General features: G+C 48.4%; 1 protein-coding gene across 1 annotated transcript; it reads left to right on the plus strand.

Moving 5' to 3' along the window:
• The first annotated feature begins 1,059 nt into the window (after positions 1-1,059).
• On the plus strand, positions 1,060-2,987 carry LOC123150491 (uncharacterized). The gene has a single exon (XM_044570335.1). The coding sequence runs from the start codon at positions 1,303-1,305 to the stop codon at positions 2,668-2,670; it is 1,368 nt and encodes a 455-aa protein (XP_044426270.1). The 5' UTR covers positions 1,060-1,302; the 3' UTR covers positions 2,671-2,987.
• Positions 2,988-18,932: the final 15,945 nt, after the last annotated feature.

Genomic DNA, 18,932 nt, shown 5'->3' on the forward strand with positions numbered 1-18,932 from the left:
GGCATCATTAACATAAGATGTGCAAGTCACCAAGCCAAGCAAAGCGACGAGTCTATGAGAAAAAGGACAAAAGAAAGCGAGAAAGAAAGCGAGTCAGAGAGGTGGACTCGTCACCGGCTGACTAGACCACCCGCAGGTTGATCGCAACCATGCATGAACCAGGTGGATCACCCGATCGATCTCTCTCAAATGAACAGACATAACACAGGCTTATCTACTCGTGTTGTGCCGATCCTTTCGTTTGGAGAAGGAACCAAAGATTAGTAGCAGTAGGCCGTACGTAAAAGCTGGCTGCTGGCTCGCGGCGTAGCACCCCCGGTCGAGCTGTCGTCGATGCGTTCGAAGCGAAACGGGCCAAAGCTCTGAGTGGCATCTGGCTTTAGACAAAGGAAGTGTTGCACAAAGCTCGGGCTACATAGAACTCTATGGGAGCGTCCCTGTCGGGTTTTGGATTAAAGGCTTGGCCGTGACTTTTGCCTGCTTCGGGCCGAGCTTGGATGCCTGATGCCGGGACATATCGAAGAAGCTAGCTAGCAACACGTTGTCAGATGTCACATCCGCTAGATCTAATACCAATTAACAAAGCGCTTTGGCTTGGTTAACTGTAATCCAGGACGGACGTAGTACACCCTGGATACACTAGTCCCCGATCGCAGAGTCATCCCATCCACTAGTATCAGGTTCCTTACCGTCGAGACGCGAGCTGTAACCATTGCGGCTGTTGGGTGTTGGGTGTTACGGGTACGCGCGAACCCATCAACCGGGTGCAAGAATTCGTCGCCCACTTCGAACCGGCAGTGACTGCGGACGCCGTGCGTACGCACGGTGTTACACCGGGGAGGAGGAGGCGTCCACCCGACCCGACCCGGCCCCGGCCGAGAATCGAGAATTCCACAGCCACGCACGGGGCAGGCCGAGGACGCGGTACGTACCGGCCCCTGCGATAAACGCACGAGCGGACACACGGACGGCCGCGATCCATCCGGCTCCAACTTTCAACCCGCACGGGCTCCCGTCCCGTTCGTACCCGCGATCCGCCCCCCTTTCATATGACCACCGGTCTCGCCGGCCCCGTTGCGTGCGCCGCGCAGCCTTTCCTCTCCTCTCCTCTCCCCTCCCCTCCCACCCTGCGCGCGCCGGCAGCGAACGGTTCCTCCCTACCGTTTGAACGGTTCGGCTCGGAGGCGAACCTGGGCCGGGCCCGCTGCCCAGTCCTCCTCGTTCGTTCCACCGATCGCTGAGTGGCGGACGGAGGTTTTGCTCTGGCCGCAGGGGAGGTTCTCTTGGCGACGGCGGTGGCGGATGGGGTGCAAGGGGTCCAAGCACGCGCTGCATGGCGGCGGGGGCGGCGCGCTGGATGCGCGGAAGTGCGCGTCGGGGCTCGTGGCGCGCCACTCCGTCGCGCTCCGGTCGTCCACGCTCGGCACGCTCAGCCTCGACCGCGCCACGGCCGCGGCGGTTTCTTTCGCAGGAGGGGAGGGGGCGGTGGCGGGGGCGACGGCGGCGAGGTCCGGGAAGGAGGGCGCGGCGGGGAGGTGCCGGTCCTTCGCCGGGTGGTTCCCGGCGTCGCCCAAGGTGGAGCCTGGCCAGCCGGTGAAGCGGCAGAGGCTGGCGCCCCCAAGGACGCCCACCAAGACGCCCGCGCGTGCCCCCGAGGAGATCAACGTGTGGGAGCTCATGGACGGGCTCGACGACGACGGCGCGGAGGACGAGGAGGAGGAGGAATACGATGACTGCGTGGACGGGCAGGTGGAGTCGGCGCCCGGATCGCCGGAGTTCGACCCCGACGTCCTGTCGGCGTTCCGGGAGGCGCTCGCCGAGCTGTCGCCTCCTCCGCCGGAAGCCGACGACGCGAGCGACGGAGGGGCCGTCGTCAAGAAGGACGAAATCGAGGTGTTCGCCGACGTCGCGAGCGACGGAGGGGCCGTCGTCAAGAATGAGGAAATCCAGGTGTTCGCCGACGTCGTGAGCGACGGAGGAGCCGTTGTCAAGGAGGAAATCCAGGTGTTCGACGACGTCGCGAGCGACGGAGGAGCCATCGTCAAGAAGGAGGAAATTCAGGTGTTCGCCGGCGTAGTGCGTGCGCGGCTGGACGTGCTCCAGGGAAGGATCGACAGCAGGTCACAAAAGAATCCCCCGCCGCCACCGCCCCCGCCGGAGAGCGCGAGGCGGGTGGTCGTCTACCTGACGAGCCTCCGCGGCATCCGGCAGACGTACGAGGACTGCTGGGCGGCGAGCACGATCCTGTCCAGCTACGGCGTGCACGTGGACGAGCGGGACCTGTCGATGCACGCGGGGTACAAGGAGGAGCTGCGCGACGCGCTCGGCGCAGGCGCCCCCGCCGCAGGCACCGGCGTGCTGCCGCAGGTGTTCGTCGACGGCTGGCACCTGGGCGGCGCCGAGGAGGTGCGCCGCATGCACGAGTCCGGGGAGCTGGCGGAGGCCCTCGAGGCCTGTGAGCCGGCGCCGGGCGCCGCCGGAGGCGGGAAAGATGGGCCGGGGGGCTTCGCCGCGGAGCCGTGCGGCGGGTGCGGGGGCGCGCGGTTCGTGCCGTGCGACGTCTGCTCCGGCAGCTGCAAGTTGTTCGTCGAGGACGAGGACGGCGCCGGGGCGTTCAGGCGGTGCCCGGACTGCAACGAGAACGGGCTACTGAGATGTCCAATCTGTTAATGGAACCACTCTGTTTTAATTGCTTGGATTTTTTGTTGTTGTTAGTGTGCCTTCTCTCTAGCTAATACCGACGTGTTCATCCAAAAAATGGTACAGAGTTAAACAAAATGGGAGGAACAGCGCGTCAGAAAAGACTCAACCGGAGGTAGCTTTTTCTTTCCCCCCTCTCGCACGACCAGGAAAATCCTACTTGCCTTCGATCTTCGCCGGCGCGTGCGTGGAGTCTCCTCCCCTCTGCTTGCCGCTCCGGCGGACGGTGGCAGGAGGGTATTCCTGGTGCCTCGACTTAGATAGATAGGATTTTGGTTCTCGTAAGGACGGCGCTTGGACAGATGGAGACGCTTCTTCTTCGAGTCTGTCTTCAGGGCTCCGATTATCCTTAAGTTTGTTCGTCGGGACAGACTAGACGGAGCTTCGGCATAGATTTCTGCCAGCTACTCAAAGCGGCGAGGTTATGGTTTCTCGTCGTGCGTATGCAATGGTGAGATTTGATGCCAGATTCTTCAGATCGATTCAAGGGTTCAATGGCTACTACTGCGGCTCCTGAACGCTGGTCCTTAGGGGCATATATACGAAGACTTACCGGTTGTCATCGACAAGGTCAGGCCGGCTTCGGTATTAGAGCGGTGACAGCGACATGTCGGCAGCTCGTTCAGGCGGTGCCAGTGGTCCTTCGGTTGTCCACGGATCTCAATGTACTTTCTATTATATTTGAGGTGATTTGTACTTTCAGTAAATCTTTATAATAGATACGATATTTCCGCAGAAAAGAAGGGAAAAAAAAAGAAGGGAGGAACAGAAATTTGCCCTCCACCCATCCATGCTAGGACTGATCCGTTGATCGGGTCGAGCTGTGAAGACACAAACACGCAAAGAATAAACAGTTGCTTGTGAGAACCACTGCAGTGCGCTCGCCCTGTGACTGTCTGACTGAACCATGTGAACAGATGTTCTTCAGAGTCGAGCTACGACTCTAGTAGATGTTCGGAGTGTGAACCATGCGTCCTAGGATTCACGCCATGCATGATGTACCAGCCGACTATAATATGGCCTCGTGACTTGTGGGCGGTGGTGAGCAGAAATGGAAAGAAAATAGGGGGCCCAAAACAACACCGGACAAAAGTGAAAATTGAAGCCAGTTGCGCCCACGTTGTACATGTACCCCCTCGGAGAATCAATGCCGTCGAGACCATGGTGGCCATGGCCTCCTATGAGCAACCAGCTGCCCTCAAGGACAAAAAGGTTTTCACCGAGGTGTAGGTTTTGCAAGCCCAACGACCCCCGGCATTGCAAAAGGTGCAGGTTTTGGTCTAGTGACCGTAGCTCCAAGGTAGTGAGAGTACTCTGTACAACGAAGGACTCGTCAATCCTGAAGTAAACAAACGATAAAGCTATTCAGCTGCCGGATGAATGAATAGCTGTTAGCTTCTTTTGATTTTCCTTTCTTTTTGTAGCTTGCGGCTAGCCTGCATTTTTTGTGCGTTCCAAGCTTCAAGCTGCTCGTGGTTTTGCCATGCATTCAGATATAAGGTACACACTGCTGTAACTTCTGTTTCATTTAAAAGAAGGTGGACAGTGAAACTACTCTCCCCGTCCCATAATATAAAGACCTTTTTGCAAGCTGAGTAGATCAAGAAATTGACAAATAATCATTGTATGAATCTAGCTAGCCCTAAAAGATGGGGCAATTACCCCTCTCTATATAATATTGTGCAACGTAAGGAAGATTATGTCGCCATAGTATTAAACTCAGTACCACTTAATATCCAATTTAGAAGATCCCTTGTAGGGGAACGTTGGAATGCATGATTACACCTGGTACGTAGGTTGATGAATGTTCAACTTTCAGATCAGGCGGATACAATTAGTTGGAAGTTAACCACGAATGAGTATTCTCTGTCAAATCCACGTATTTGGACTTAATAGATTCTGGGCCATTGTCGAGGTCTTTGCACATATGGAAGATTAAAGTTCCACTCCGCATCAAGATCTTTATGTGGTTTGTCCACAAAGGAGTCATCTTGACCAAAGATAATCTGATGAAAAGAAATTGGGTCGGACAATCTAGATGTTGTTTTTGTGATCAAAATGAGACAATTAAACACCTCTTTCTCGAATGTCCACTTGCAAAACTGTTATGGCGATCCATTCATATAGCTTTTAAGGTTAATCCCCCAATGAGTCTAAACACGTTATTTGGGACGTGGCTTAATGGAGTAGACATACACACAGCTAAACATATTTGGATAGAGATATGTGCACTTTTATGGGCTATATGGAACACTCGAAATGATATGATTGTTAATGGGACAAAATTCACTAATTTTTGCAGGTTATCTACAGAGCTACAGCCTGGGTCCGTATGTGGTCCTTACTCACTCATGCGGACTACATGGAGATTATGGTTATTGGGTGCAGCCGATGAGAGACGGTAGCACGGTCTATTTTCAACCGATTTGAATGACGAACTAATAATATGCTAGGTGTGTAGGCATTGTAGCTTGTTTTTTATAGCCGGATGTGGCGTATCTTTCTTACTCAGATTTTGAGTTTCCGTGGAACTTATGACCTTGTTTTGATTTTAATAATATGGCTGCATGCATCGATTGATGCAGAGGCCGAATGTAAGCCTCCTTTTCAAAAAAAAAAGATGGGGCAATTTCAGTTCAGTGAATACTGCTTCTGTTGGAATTTGAGAACACATGGCAGCATTAAAGACATGAGAGCATTTTCATCGCTGGATCAACCTGTGAGGTCCATGGACTGTTTCAAGGTCGACCACTCGAGAATCCACGAGCTTGGAAATGCCTTAACTGGTGAAGATAGCCTGACAGTGAAAAACCCACTTTACCAGTTTGTCATGAGGCAATAAAGTTTGAAGTGAAGTTAGGTAAAGTCGGGACATTGGTCGAACAAACATCTTGAAAGCTGAAGCTTACATTACATTATTGATTGCTCCCGAAGAATCGTGTGGAAAAGCCTGAAGCTCGAGGTGCAGGTTGCTCCAAAATAAGGAAACAATTATGCACTTCAAGATTCATATAAAACGAACATGTTGACATTCTCACTACATTCCCCGAGAATATAGAAAGAGATCCACATTAGAGGAGTAGGAGTCAAAATGCTGAGCAATTTTCTCTAGTCCTTAATTGGCTTGCTCTTATTTCAGTTTGGGGAATTTGTGCGATGTGTTCTTCCGTGGAGATGGCAATTGGGATCAATTTATTTGAGAGATTTTGGAGTAGATTAATCAGATGAAAATAGTTATGCAAATTTGTTTGTTGTGGCAGATAAGCAGCACGCTAGATTACAAGGTTATAGTCATAGTTTATTTTTCTAGTGGAATACACATAGTTTAGTTGTTGATCAAAGATTTCCATGTTCATGGAACAGTTGGTTTCTTTTGTATATGAAGTTGTTATGTAAACACCTTTGGACTAGGGGGTGCCTCGAGTAACGTGATTAGCATCGAGAGTGCCGAGGATGTCTTCAAACAATAAATATTTTAATTGGGTTGTGTACGATGGCCTTATATCAAAAGTCGCCATACAATGAAAAGATTGAAACAATGGTTTACTTTCAATAGGTTCGATCTCCTCGGCGGGGCGATCGAATCATATTATAGAAAGGCATCTAGGGGGTTGGTACTAGTTCTGAGTCGGAAGGAGCTTTTGAGATCTCACTCCCAAATGCCCTTTCCCAATGTCGGTCGAGGCGAACGTGAAGGAAATATGACCTAGAGGCAATAATAGAGTTGTTATTTATATTTCCTTATATCATGATAAATGTTTATTATTCATGCTAGAATTGTATTAACCGGAAACTTAGTACATGTGTGAATATATAGACAAACTAAGTGTCCCTAGTATGCCTCTACTTGACTAGCTTGTTGAATCAATGGTGGTTATGTTTCCTAACCATAGACATGAGTTGTCATTTTATTAACGAGATCACATCATTAGAGAATGATGTGATTGACTTGACCCATCCGTTAGCTTAGCACGATGATCGTTTAGTTTGTTGTTATTGCTTTATCCATAACTTATACATGTTCCTATGACTATGAGATCATGCAACTCCTGAATACCGGAGGAACACTTTGTGTGCTATCAAACGTCACAACGTAACTGGGTGACTATAAAGATGCTCTACAGGTGTCTCCGATGGTGTTTGTTGAGTTGGCATAGATCGAGATTAGGATTTGTCACTCCGAGTATCGGAGAGGTATCTCTGGGCCCTCTCGGTAATGCACATCACTATAAGCCTTGCAAGCAATGTGACTAATGAGTTAGTTGCGGGATGATGCATTACCGAATGAGTAAAGAGACTTGCCGGTAACGAGATTGAACTAGGTATTGAGATACCGACGATCAAATCTCGGGCAAGTAACATACCGATGACAAAGGGAACTACGTATATCATTATGCTGTTTGACCGTTTAAGATCTTCATAGAATATGTGGGAGCCAATATGAACATCCAGGTTCCGCTATTGGTTATTGACCGAAGACGTGTCTCGGTCATGTCTACATAGTTCTCGAACCCGTAGGGTCCGCACACTTAACGTTCGGTGACGATCGGTATTATGAGTTTGTGTGTTTTTTATGTACCGAAGGTAGTTCGGAGTCCCGGATATGATCACGGACATGACGAGGAGTCTCGAAATGGTCGAGACATAAAGGTTGATATATTGGACGGCTATATTCGGACACCGGAAGTGTTTCAGATGATTTCGGAGAAAACCGGAGTGCCGAAGGGTTACCGGAACCCCCCCGGGGAACTAATGGGCCACATGGGCCTTAGTGGAGAGAGAGAGGGCCGGCCAGGGCAGGCCGCGCGCCCTCCCCCTCTAGTTCGAATTGGACAAGGGAGGGGGGGCCCCTTTCCTTTTCCCTTCTCCTCCTTCCTTTCCCTCTCCAGGCGCGCCACAAGGGCCGGCCGGCCTCCCCCTTTCTCCTTTATATACGGGGGCCGGGGGCACCCTAGGACACACAAGTTGATCATTGATCCCTTAGCCGTGTGCGGTGCCCCCTTCCACCATAATCCACCTAGGTCATATCGTCGTAGTGCTTAGGTGAAGCCCTGTGCCGGTAGCTTCATCATCACCATCATCACGCCGTCGTGCTGACGAAAATCTCCCTCGACACTCAGCTGGATTGAGAGTTCGTGGGACGTCACCGAGCCGAACGTGTGCAGATCGTGGAGGTGCCGTACTTTCGGTACTAGGATCGGTCGGATCGTAAAGACGTACGACTACATCAACCGCGTTGTCATAACGCTTCCGCTTACGGTCTACAAGGGTACGTGGACAACACTCTTTCCCTCCCGTTGCTATGCATCACCATGATAGATCTTGCGTGTGTGTAGGAATTTTTTTTGAAATTACCATGTTCCCCAATAGTGGCATCTGAGCCAGGTCTATGCGTAGATGTTATATGCATGAGTAGAACACAAAGGAGTTGTGGGCATGGGTATATACATATTGCTTGCCGTCACTAGTTGATTCTTGATTTGGCGGTATTGTTGGATGAAGCGGCCCAGACTGACATTATGCGTATGCTTACGCGAGACTGGTTCTACCGACGTGCTTCACACACAGGTGGCTAGCGGATGTCAGTTTCTCCAACTTTAGTTGAATCGGATTCAATGAACAAGGTTCTTTCTAAAGATCAAAAAACAATCACTATACCACATTGTGGTTTTTGATGTGTAGGTAAGAACGACTCTTGCTAAGCCCGTAGCAGCCACGTAAAACTTGCAACAACAAAGTAGAGGACGTCTAACTTGTTTTTGCAGGACATGTTGTGATGTGATATGGTCAAGACGTGATTATATAAATTGTTGTATGAGATGATCATGTTTTATTAAAGTTTTCGGCAACTGGCAGGAGCCTTATGGTTGTCTCTTTATTGCATAAGATGCAAGCACCATACAATTGCTTTACCTTATCGCTATGCGATAGCAATAGTTGCAAAAGCAAAGTTGGCGAGACGACCATGTGACGACACGTTGATAGAGATCAAGATGATGGAGATCATGGTGCCATGCCGGTGACGATGGAGATCATGACGGTACTTTGGAGATGGAGATCAAAGGCACAAGATGATAATGGCCATATCATGTCACATATTTTGATTGCATATGATGTTTATCTTTTATGCATCTTATTTTGCTTAGTATGGCGGTAGCATTATACGATGACCCCTCACTAAATTTCAAGGTATAAGTGTTCTCCTGAGTATGCACCGTTGCGACAGTTCGTCGTGCCGAGACACCACGTGATGATCGAGTGTGATAAGCTCTACGTTCACATACAACGGCTGCAAGACAATTTTGCACACGCGGAATACTCGGGTTAAACTTGACGAGCCTAGCATATGCAGATATGGCCTCGAAACACTGAGACTGAAAGGTCGAGTGTGAGTCATATAGAAGATATGATCAACATAGTGATGTTCACCATTGAAAACTACTCCATCTCACGTGATGATCGGACATGGTTTAGTTGATATGGATCACGTTATCACTTAGATGATTAGAGGGATATCTATCTAAGTGGGAGTTCTTAAGTAATATGATTAATTGAACTTTAATTTATCATGAACTTAGTCCTGGTAGTTTTTGCATATCTATGTTGTAGATCAATAGCTCGCGTATAGCTCCCCTGTTTTATTTTTTTATATGTTCCTAGAGAAAAATAAGTTGAAAGATAATAGTAGCAATGATGCGGACTGGGTCCGTGATCTGGCGATTATCCTCATTGCTGCACAGAAGAATTATGTCCTTGATGCACCGCTAGGTGACGAACCTTTTGCAGGAGCAGATGCAGACGTTATGAACGTTTCAAAAGCTCGGTATGATGACTACTTGATAGTTTAGTGTGCCATACTTGACAGCTTAGAACCGGGACTTCAAAAACATTTTGAACGCCACGGAGCATATGCGATGTTCCAAGAGCTGAAATTGGTATTTCAGACTCATGCCCGTGTTAAGAGGTATGAGACCTCTGATAAGTACTTTGCCTACAAGATGGAGGAAAATAGCTCAGCTAGTGAGCATCTTCTCAGAATGTCTGAGTACTACAATCACTTGAATCAAGTGGGAGTTAATCTTCCAGATAAGATAGTGATTACTAGAGTTCTGTAGTCAGTATCACCAAGTTACTAGAACTTCGTGATGAACTATAATATGCAAGGGATAACAGAAACGATTCCCGAGCTCTTCACGATGTTGAAATCGACGAAGGTAGAAATCAATAAAAGCATCAAGTGTTGATGGTTGACAAGACCACTAGTTTCAAGTAAAAGGGCAAAGGAAAGAAAGGGGACTTCATGAAGAATGACAAGCAAATTGCCACTCCCATGAAGAAGCCCAAAACTAGACCCAAGCCTGAAACTGAGTGCTTCTACTGTAAAGGAAATGGTCACTGGAAGCGGAACTGTCCCGAATACTTGGCGGATAAGAAGGATGGCAAAGTGAAAGGTATATTTGATATACATGTTATTGATGTATACTTTACTAGTGTTCATAGTAACACCAGGGTATTTGATACTGGTTCAGTTACTAAGATTAGTAACTCGAAACAGGAGTTACAAAATGGACAAAGACTAGTTGAGGACAAGGTGACGATGTGTGTTGGAAGTAATTCCAAGGTTGATAAGATCACCATTGCACACTCCCTTTACCTTCGAGATTAGTGTTGAACCTAAAATAAATGTTATTTGGTGTTTGCATTGAACATAATATGATTGGATCATGTTTATTGCAATACGATTATTCATTTAAGTCAAAAAATAATTGTTATTCTGTTTACATGAATAATACCTTCTGAGGTCATACACCCAAGGTGAATGATTTACTGAATCTCGATCATAGTGATACACATATTCATAATATTGATGCCAAAAGATGTAAAGTTGATAATGATAGTGCAACATATTTGTGGCATTGTCGTTTAGGTCCTATTGGTGAAAAGCGCATGAAGAAACTCCATGCTGACGGGCTTTTGGAATCACTTGATTATGAATCACTTGATGCTTGCGAATCATGCCTCATGGGAAAGATGACTGAGACTCCGTTCTCCGAAACAATGGAGCGAGCAACTGACTTATTGGAAATAACACATACTGATGTATGCGATCCGATGAGTGTTGAGGCTCGCGGCGGGTATCATTATTTTCTGACCTTCACAGATGATTTGAGCAGATATGGGTATATCTAATTAATGAAACACAAGTCTGAAACTTTTGAAAAGTTCAAAGAATTTCAGAGTGAAGTAGAGAATCATCGTAGCAATAAAATAAAGTTTCTACGATCTGATCGCAGAGGCGAATATTTGAGTTACGAGTTTGGTATTCAGTTAAAACAATATGGAATAGTTTCACAAACTCATGCCACCTGGAACACCATAGCATAACGGTGTGTCCGAACATCGTAACCGTACTTTATTACATATGGTGTGATTTATGATGTCTCTTACCGATCTACCACTATCGTTTTGGGGTTATGCATTAGAGACAACTGCATTCACGTTAAATAGGGCACCATCTAAATCTGTTGAGACGACACCATACGAATTGTGGTTTAGCAAGAAACCTAAGCTGTCATTTCTTAAAGTTTGGGGCTATGATACTTATGTGAAAAAGCTTCAATCTGATAAGCTCGAACCCAAATCAGAATGCGCCTTCATAGGATACCCAAAGGAAACTGTTGGGTACACCTTCTATCACAGATCCGAAGGCAAGATATTCATTGCTAAGAATGGATCCTTTCTAGAGAAGGAGTTTCTCTCGAAAGAAGTGAGTGGGAGGAAGTAGAACTTGATGAGGTAATTGTACCTTCTCCCAAATTGGAAAGTAGTCCATCACAGAAATCAGTTCCAGTGATGCCTACACCAATTAGTGAGGAAGTTAATGATGATGATCATGAAACTTCAGATCAAGTTACTACCGAACCTCGTAGGTCAACCAGAGTATGTTCTACACCAGAGTGGTATGGTAATCCTGTTCTGGAAGTCATGTTACTAGACCATGACGAACCTACGAACTATGAGGAAGCGATGACGAGCCCATATTCCGACAGATGGCTTGAGGCCATGAAATCTGAGATGGGATCCATGTATGAGAACAAAGTATGGACTTTGGTGGACTTGCCTAATGATCGGCAAGCCATAGAGAATAAATGGATCTTCAAGAGGAAGACGGACGCTGATAGTAGTGTTACTATCTACAAAGCTCGAATTGTTGCAAAAAGGTTTTCGATAAGTTCAAGGTGTTGACTACGATGAGATTTTCTCACTCGTAGCAATGCTTAAGTCTGTCCGAATCATGTTAGCAAATTGCCACATTTTCTGAAATCTGGCAAATGGATGGATTTCTTAAAGAAGAGTTGTATATGATGCAACCAGAAGGTTTTGTCAATCCTAAAGGTGCTAACAAAATGTGCAAGATCCAGCGATCCATCTATGGACTGGTGCAAGCATCTCGGAGTTGGAATATACGCTTTGATGAGTTGATCAAAGCATATAGTTTTATACAGACTTGCAGTGAATCCTGTATTTACAAGAAAGTGAGTGGGAGCACTACGGCCTTTCTGATAAGTATATGTGAATGACATATTGTTGATCGGAAATGATGTAGAAATTTCTGGAAAGCATAAAGGAGAATTTGAAAGGAGTTTTTCAAAGAAAGAATTACCTGTAAAGCTACTTACATATTGGGCATCAAGATCTATAAAGATAGATCAAGACGCTTGATAAGACTTTCGATGAGTATATACCTTGATAAGATTTTGAAGGAGTTCAAAATGGATCAGTCAAAGAAAGAGTTCTTGCCTAAGTTGTAAGGTGTGAAATTGAGTAAAGACTCAAAACCCGGCTATGAGAGTCCTGGATTAGGGGGTCTCCGGACAGCCGGACTATCTCCATTGGCCGGACTGTTAGACTATGAAGATACAAGATTAAAGACTTCGTCTCGTGTCCGGATGGGACTCTACTTGGCGTGGAAGGCAAGCTAGGCAATATGGATATGTGTATCTCCTCCTTCGTAACCGACCTTGTGTAACCCTAACCTCTCCGGTGTCTATATAAACCAGAGGGTTTTAGTCCATAGGACAACATACAATCATACCATAGGCTAGCTTCTAGGGTTTAGCTCTCCGATCTCATGGTAGATCTACTCTTGTACTACCCATATCATCAATATTAATCAAGCAGGACGTAGGGTTTTACCTCCATCAAGAGGGCCCGAACCTGGGTAAAACATTGTGTCCCCTGCCTCCTGTTACCATCCGCCTTAGACACACAGTTCGGGACCCCCTACCCGAGATCCGCCGGTTTTGACACCGACATTGGTGCTTTCATTGAGAGTTCCTCTGTGTCGTCGCCGTTAGGCTTGATGGCTCCTACTATCATCGATAACGATGCAGTCCAGGGTGAGACTTTTCTCCCTGGATAGATCTTCGTGTTCGGCAGCTTTGCACTGCGGGCCAATTCGCTTGGCCATCTGGAGCAGATTGAAAGTTACGCCCCTGACCACCAGGTCAGGTTTGGATGCTTAAACTACATGGACGATACCCGCGGAGACTTGATCTTCAACGGATTCGAGCCTCTGCCTTGTGCGTCGCGCGGTCACGATGAGTATGATTTAGCTCTACCGTCGGACAGTGTTAAGATCGCACCGACAGCCGCTCCGACCCTTGATTCGGAGCCAGTTGCACCTTCCGCGGACGGGTGGATGGACCCCACCGCGGAGGCCTTACCCTCAGCAGCGATCGAGCCGAACATCGACTTTACCTTGCACGAGAGCCGTGTTGTTAAACTGTCAGATACTTCTCCGGCCACGGACTCCGAACCGCCTACGCCCGTTCCGATTGAATCCGTTTGGGCGCCAATCATGGAGTTTACCTCCGCGGATATCTTCCAGCACTCGCCCTTCGGCGATATACTGAATTCATTAAAGTCTCTCTCCTTGTCAGGAGAATCCTGGCCGAACTATGCTCGGCAGGATTGGGATGCGGATGACGAAGAAATTCGCCGCCCACCCACCACCCACTTCATAGCCACTGTCGATGACTTAACCGACATGCTCGATTCCGACTCCGAAGACATCGACGGTATGGACGACAATGCAGGAGATGAACAGGAACCTCTGCCCACAAGGCACTGGACGCCCAATTCACCACCTGACGTATACATGGTGGACACACCAAAGGAAAATGACGACGAGGAACGGAGGGACACAACGAAGGGTTGTTCCCTCGAGAAGCAGTCAAAACGGCGGCGTAAGCGCCGCCCCAAATCCCGTCTCAGCAGAAAGAACGATCATACAAACCCAGCGTTAGAGCAGGGGGAACCATTGCCGGACCACGGCATCACGGAGAATCAAGCCGAACAACCCGACTCTGTCAAAGATCATAGTCCAGATGACATCACACCGGATAGACACCCGGAGCAATAGAATGCCCATCAAAGGCTCGTTGCCACCGCGAGGAGTCTAAAAAAGCAGAAGCAAAGGCTCAAGGCTACGCAAAACACACTCCAAATCAGATGGAACAAAGTACTCAACACAGCAGCGAAGTACGACGGTAATCACCCTACCAAGAGCTACCCGAAGCGGAAGTTGCTACCTGAATTCGATGAGGAGGCCTTAGATCCCCCACAACCAAAAATCAGAACAGCCATCTGGCCGGATAGGTGACCTCACGACCAACATAGAGCGGCAAACAACGCCGCACATAAGCCAATACGCGATCCACGCGAGGACTCGCATCAAAAGGACGGCACAACCAGATCCATCTATGGACCACGTAAGCACGCTCCAGCATACAACGCAACACAACAAACATCCGAAGAACGCGGTACACCCGGATACAGGGGTGCCGCACACCCCCTATGTTTCACCGATGAGGTGCTGGATCATGAATTTCCAGAGGGATTCAAACCCGTAAATATAGAGGCATACGACGGAACAATAGACCCTGGTGTCTGGATTGAGGATTATATCCTCCATATCCATATGGCCCGAGGAGATGACCTCCACGCCATTAAGTATTTACACCTCAAACTCAAAGGGCCAGCTCGGCACTGGCTTAAGAGCCTCCCCGAAAGTTCCATTGGAAGCCGGGAGGAGCTCGAAGATGCTTTTCGGGCAAATTTTCAGGGGACTTACGTCTGACCTCGAGACGCGGACGATTTGAGTCATATAACTCAACAACCCGGAGAGTCAGCCCGAAAACTTTGGAACATGTTTCTTACTAAAAAGAACCAAATAGTCGACTGTCCGGATGCCGAAGCCTTGGCAGCTTTTAAGCACAGCGTCCGTGACGAATGGCTTGCCATACACCTCGGCCAAGAAAAGCCGAGAACAATGGCATCATTAACAAGCCTCATGACCCACTTTTGCGTGGGTGAGGATAGCTGGCTAACCAGATGTAGCATCAGCGACCCAAGTACATCCGAAGTTAGAGATGGAAACGGGAAATCACGGTGCAACAGCAATAACAAACGCTGGAATAAAGAAGACAACACGAAGATCACGACAGTAAACGCCGGATCCAGAAGCTCTCGGCAAGGTCAGCAAAAGCTACCTCCTAAAGGCACCAGAGACGAACTGTCCAGCCTAAACAAAATTCTGGATCAAGTATGTCAGATCCATAGCACCCCTGGTAAACCCGCTAATCATAACCACAAAGAATGTTGGGTCTTCAAGCAGTCCGGCAAGCTCAATGCCGTACACAAGGGGGAGGATACACCAAGTGAAGACGAAGATGAGCCTCTCAAGCAAGACACCGGGGAACAAAAGAAGTTTCCACCAGAAGTCAAAATAGTCAACGTGTTACACGTGATCAAGGGGAGAAACAAAGCGGCACTCCCAGAAAAATATGCCCAAGGGCCTATACTGCGGAGTCCTGCCACTGGTCGTCTCAACCGATCACTTTCGACCATCGTGATTACTCAGCAAGTATCCGGCGTGCAGGATGGGCTGCCCTGGTATTAGACCCAATAATTGACGGATACCACTTCACACGAGTCCTGATGGACGGCGGCAGCAGTCTAAACCTGATATACCAGGATACAATCCGCGAAATGGGGATAGACCCAACAAAAATTTACCATAGCAACACTACCTTTAAAGGAGTAACGCCAGGCCCAGGGGCTCACTGCACGGGCTCCATGCTACTAAAGGTTATATTCGGCTTCCTCGATAACTTCCATAGCGAACATTTAACCTTCTGCATTGCTCCGTTCCAAAGTGGCTATCAAGCACTACTTGGACGCGAAGCTTTCGCTCGCTTTAATGCAATACCGCATTACACTTCCCTTACGCTCAAGCTTCCCGGTCCACGTGGCATCGTTACAGTGAATGGAAATATTGAGCGATATTTGCGCGCCGAAGAGAGTGCGACAACCTTGGCAGCCGCACACTAAAAACAGCCTCACCAACTAAAGCATTTGATAGGTCGTCAAGACCACGGACACGGTTAGACGAGTCCGGCTTAGCTATATGTAATTCACACCGGATTGATGGCCACACCCCTATTACAAGTACAAGGGGCTCAACGCGCGAAGACAAGTGGCAATTTTTACTCATCTTTAATTATACATGGTTTCTTTAAAAACTACCTTTTTGCACGACAACTTTTCACCTAAGTTCCTCTCTTTTACAGATGACCATCGTGCTACACCCGTCCAGGATACGGCACAATGGAGACACAGGCGCAGACGTGCAGCAGGGACCCGCTCCAAGGATTCTTTTTAGATTAAGACCCTGCGTAAACCTTTTTTACTTGTCTCTTGTTGATATACATCCCTCGGATTCTCAGTACAATTGAGAAGGATGCCGACGTCTTGGCATGTGGCCACGTCAGAATAACGCATGTACGCGGACACAAGGGGCTTCTTACAAAGGGCACTATTTAGGCCCGGTGTATACCATAAAGAGCGAATACCTTAGGGAGTGTTCGGCGTCGCGAGTTTGGCCTTATATGCATCAGCTTTGAATCATGTCTTTGGTCAAATGTTGGGTTTGCCCGGCTCCTGTGTTTTGGTGCGTTATGTTCCGTTCTATCGGCTAAGGCAGCACCAGGAGAACTACTGCGATTGTGCCCTAGTTCGCCCGGACGAGCACCTCAGTAGAGAAAGCCGAAAACTGGCTGTCATGATATAGTGCGAGACTGGTCAACCACTCGATGACCTATCGGAATGTTAGAATTCCTCCGCTTTAACGAAGGACCGTTTCCCGGCCAGGCATATACGCACCCCGAGTTTGGGAGAGTGCGGAGCCACCAGGGGCTATATAGTAGCCCCACCGTCAAACTCCTATGGCTAAGTGAAAGTGTTAAAGCATCATAGTCCGGTTGCCTCGTTCGCTGCGCTATCACCTCCTTAATAGGACCAAGACGTTGGGTTAAGTGTGAAAATGCATTTTTTGCGAGCACTCCCGCATTATATGCGTGGGGGTTGAAGCCGACGACTACAATCTTTTAGGTTATATACATATATACATAAACGGCCGCACATGAGGCATCATATTACTTTCCGGCAAAAGTATAAATACAGCCTTACTACATTTCATAAAAACATTGTGTTTACAATGGGAATACATGTCACTCAAACATAATATTCTTCGAGCACTGGACTCTATCAAATGAGCACCCTCAAGAACCTCTTCAAAATAGTGCTCGGCAGCTACTCGGCCTATGGCCGAACCTTGCGCCGCAACAGTGGCAGCATCCATCTCTGCCCAGTATGCCTTGACACGGGCAAAGGCCATTCGTGAGCCTTCTATGCACGCCGACCTCTTCATCACATTGATGCGCGGCACCGCACCAAGGAACTGCTGCACCAAGCTGAAATAGCTGTTCGGCTTCAGCTTCTCTGGCCACAAATGATCTACGACGGACCTCATGGCAAGTCCGGACAACCTATTAAGTTCGGCCCATTCGGCTAGCTGGTCAGTCAAGGGAAGCGGACGCTCTGGAACGTTAAATTGCGACCAGAACAGCTTGTCCACTTCACGACCTATCTGATCTCGGAAGTATTCGACCGCATCGACATCGCTTGCCGCCAAGTCCATATATGCGTCTGCCGAACTCCACAGCCGACCCAGAGGGGTATACCGCGGATCTCCGAACTTCCTCTGCAGCAGAAAGGGCTTCCCAGCCGCAATATCCCCGGCTTCGCGCAACTCCTTCTTCTTCGCCCTCATAGCAGAACGAGTGTCTTTGGTTACCACCGTGGCCTTTTCAAGGTCCGCCGCCTTCACTCGGTTCTCTTCTTCAAGGAACCGGCAACGGTCAGCAGTGTCTTTTAATTCTACGGCCATCTTGGCCATCTTCTCTTTGCTTTCGCAATGCGCGGCCTTCTCGGCTCTTAACTCTTCGGCCGCCTTCAAAGCAGTCGCATTACTAACTCTTGCTTGTTCCTTGGCTCGGGCAAGTTCAGCCCGAAGGGTCTCCACGGTGGCAGCTCCGTCTGCAGTCACAACATATTAAAGATACTGGCATCATGCTGCTCTTATTATGTGACATTCACCAGAAAACATTACTTACCCTGTGACTCATCAAGCCGTTTGTTAACAAGCTCGATGTCGGCGTCTGCCGCATCCAGTTGCTGCTTTAGTTCGGCAAACTCATTAGTCCGACTAGCCACCGGAGCTTCCACCACCTGCACATAAAGGCAGTCTGGTTATCACCTAGGACTATGATCCTCTATTCACAGCCGTTCTCGACGACAACCAGAGTCTCAGGGGCTACTATCTACATAGGGCACACCTAATATGTGTGGTATTATCAAAAAGTATATCATTTCACGTACCTCAAAGCCCGTCAGTAGACTCATAAAGGCTTCATGTAATCCGCTTTCGGTGGACGAAATTCTTTCCATCACCGTACCCATCAACGTACGGTGTTCTTCTAAGATGGCCGCTCGCTCCAACAGCTCCCTCAGAACGTCCGACCGCATACCAGACGATGCCGGACTCTTTTGTTTGCTCTCTTCGAGAGCCGGACGTTGGGGACTTCGGGTGATTATGGGATTATCTTCTGGCCTCACCGGATCCGGAGAGGCCCTCCGTGACGACACTTCGAGATCGCCCGCTTCTTGAGCGGGGGAGTCCGGGGGAGGCGTTCCGCTCTCCATCCTCTCCGGAAGAAGATCCCCCGAAGGCGAGCTCAGCTGAGAAGGGCTAAGATCCGAACTGCAAGATATATGCTTCGGTTATTTTTCTCAGAGGAAAGGTAGTATACCTTCACTATTAAAGTATT

Source organism: Triticum aestivum, chromosome 7A, assembly GCF_018294505.1.
Source record: "Triticum aestivum cultivar Chinese Spring chromosome 7A, IWGSC CS RefSeq v2.1, whole genome shotgun sequence".
Classification (NCBI taxonomy): Eukaryota; Viridiplantae; Streptophyta; class Magnoliopsida; order Poales; family Poaceae; genus Triticum; species Triticum aestivum.

What these genes read in the sequence shown, in the direction of transcription:
- LOC123150491 (XM_044570335.1), top strand. Translation starts at nt 1,303, where the DNA reads ATGGGGTGCAAGGGGTCCAAGCACGCGCTGCATGGCGGCGGGGGCGGC.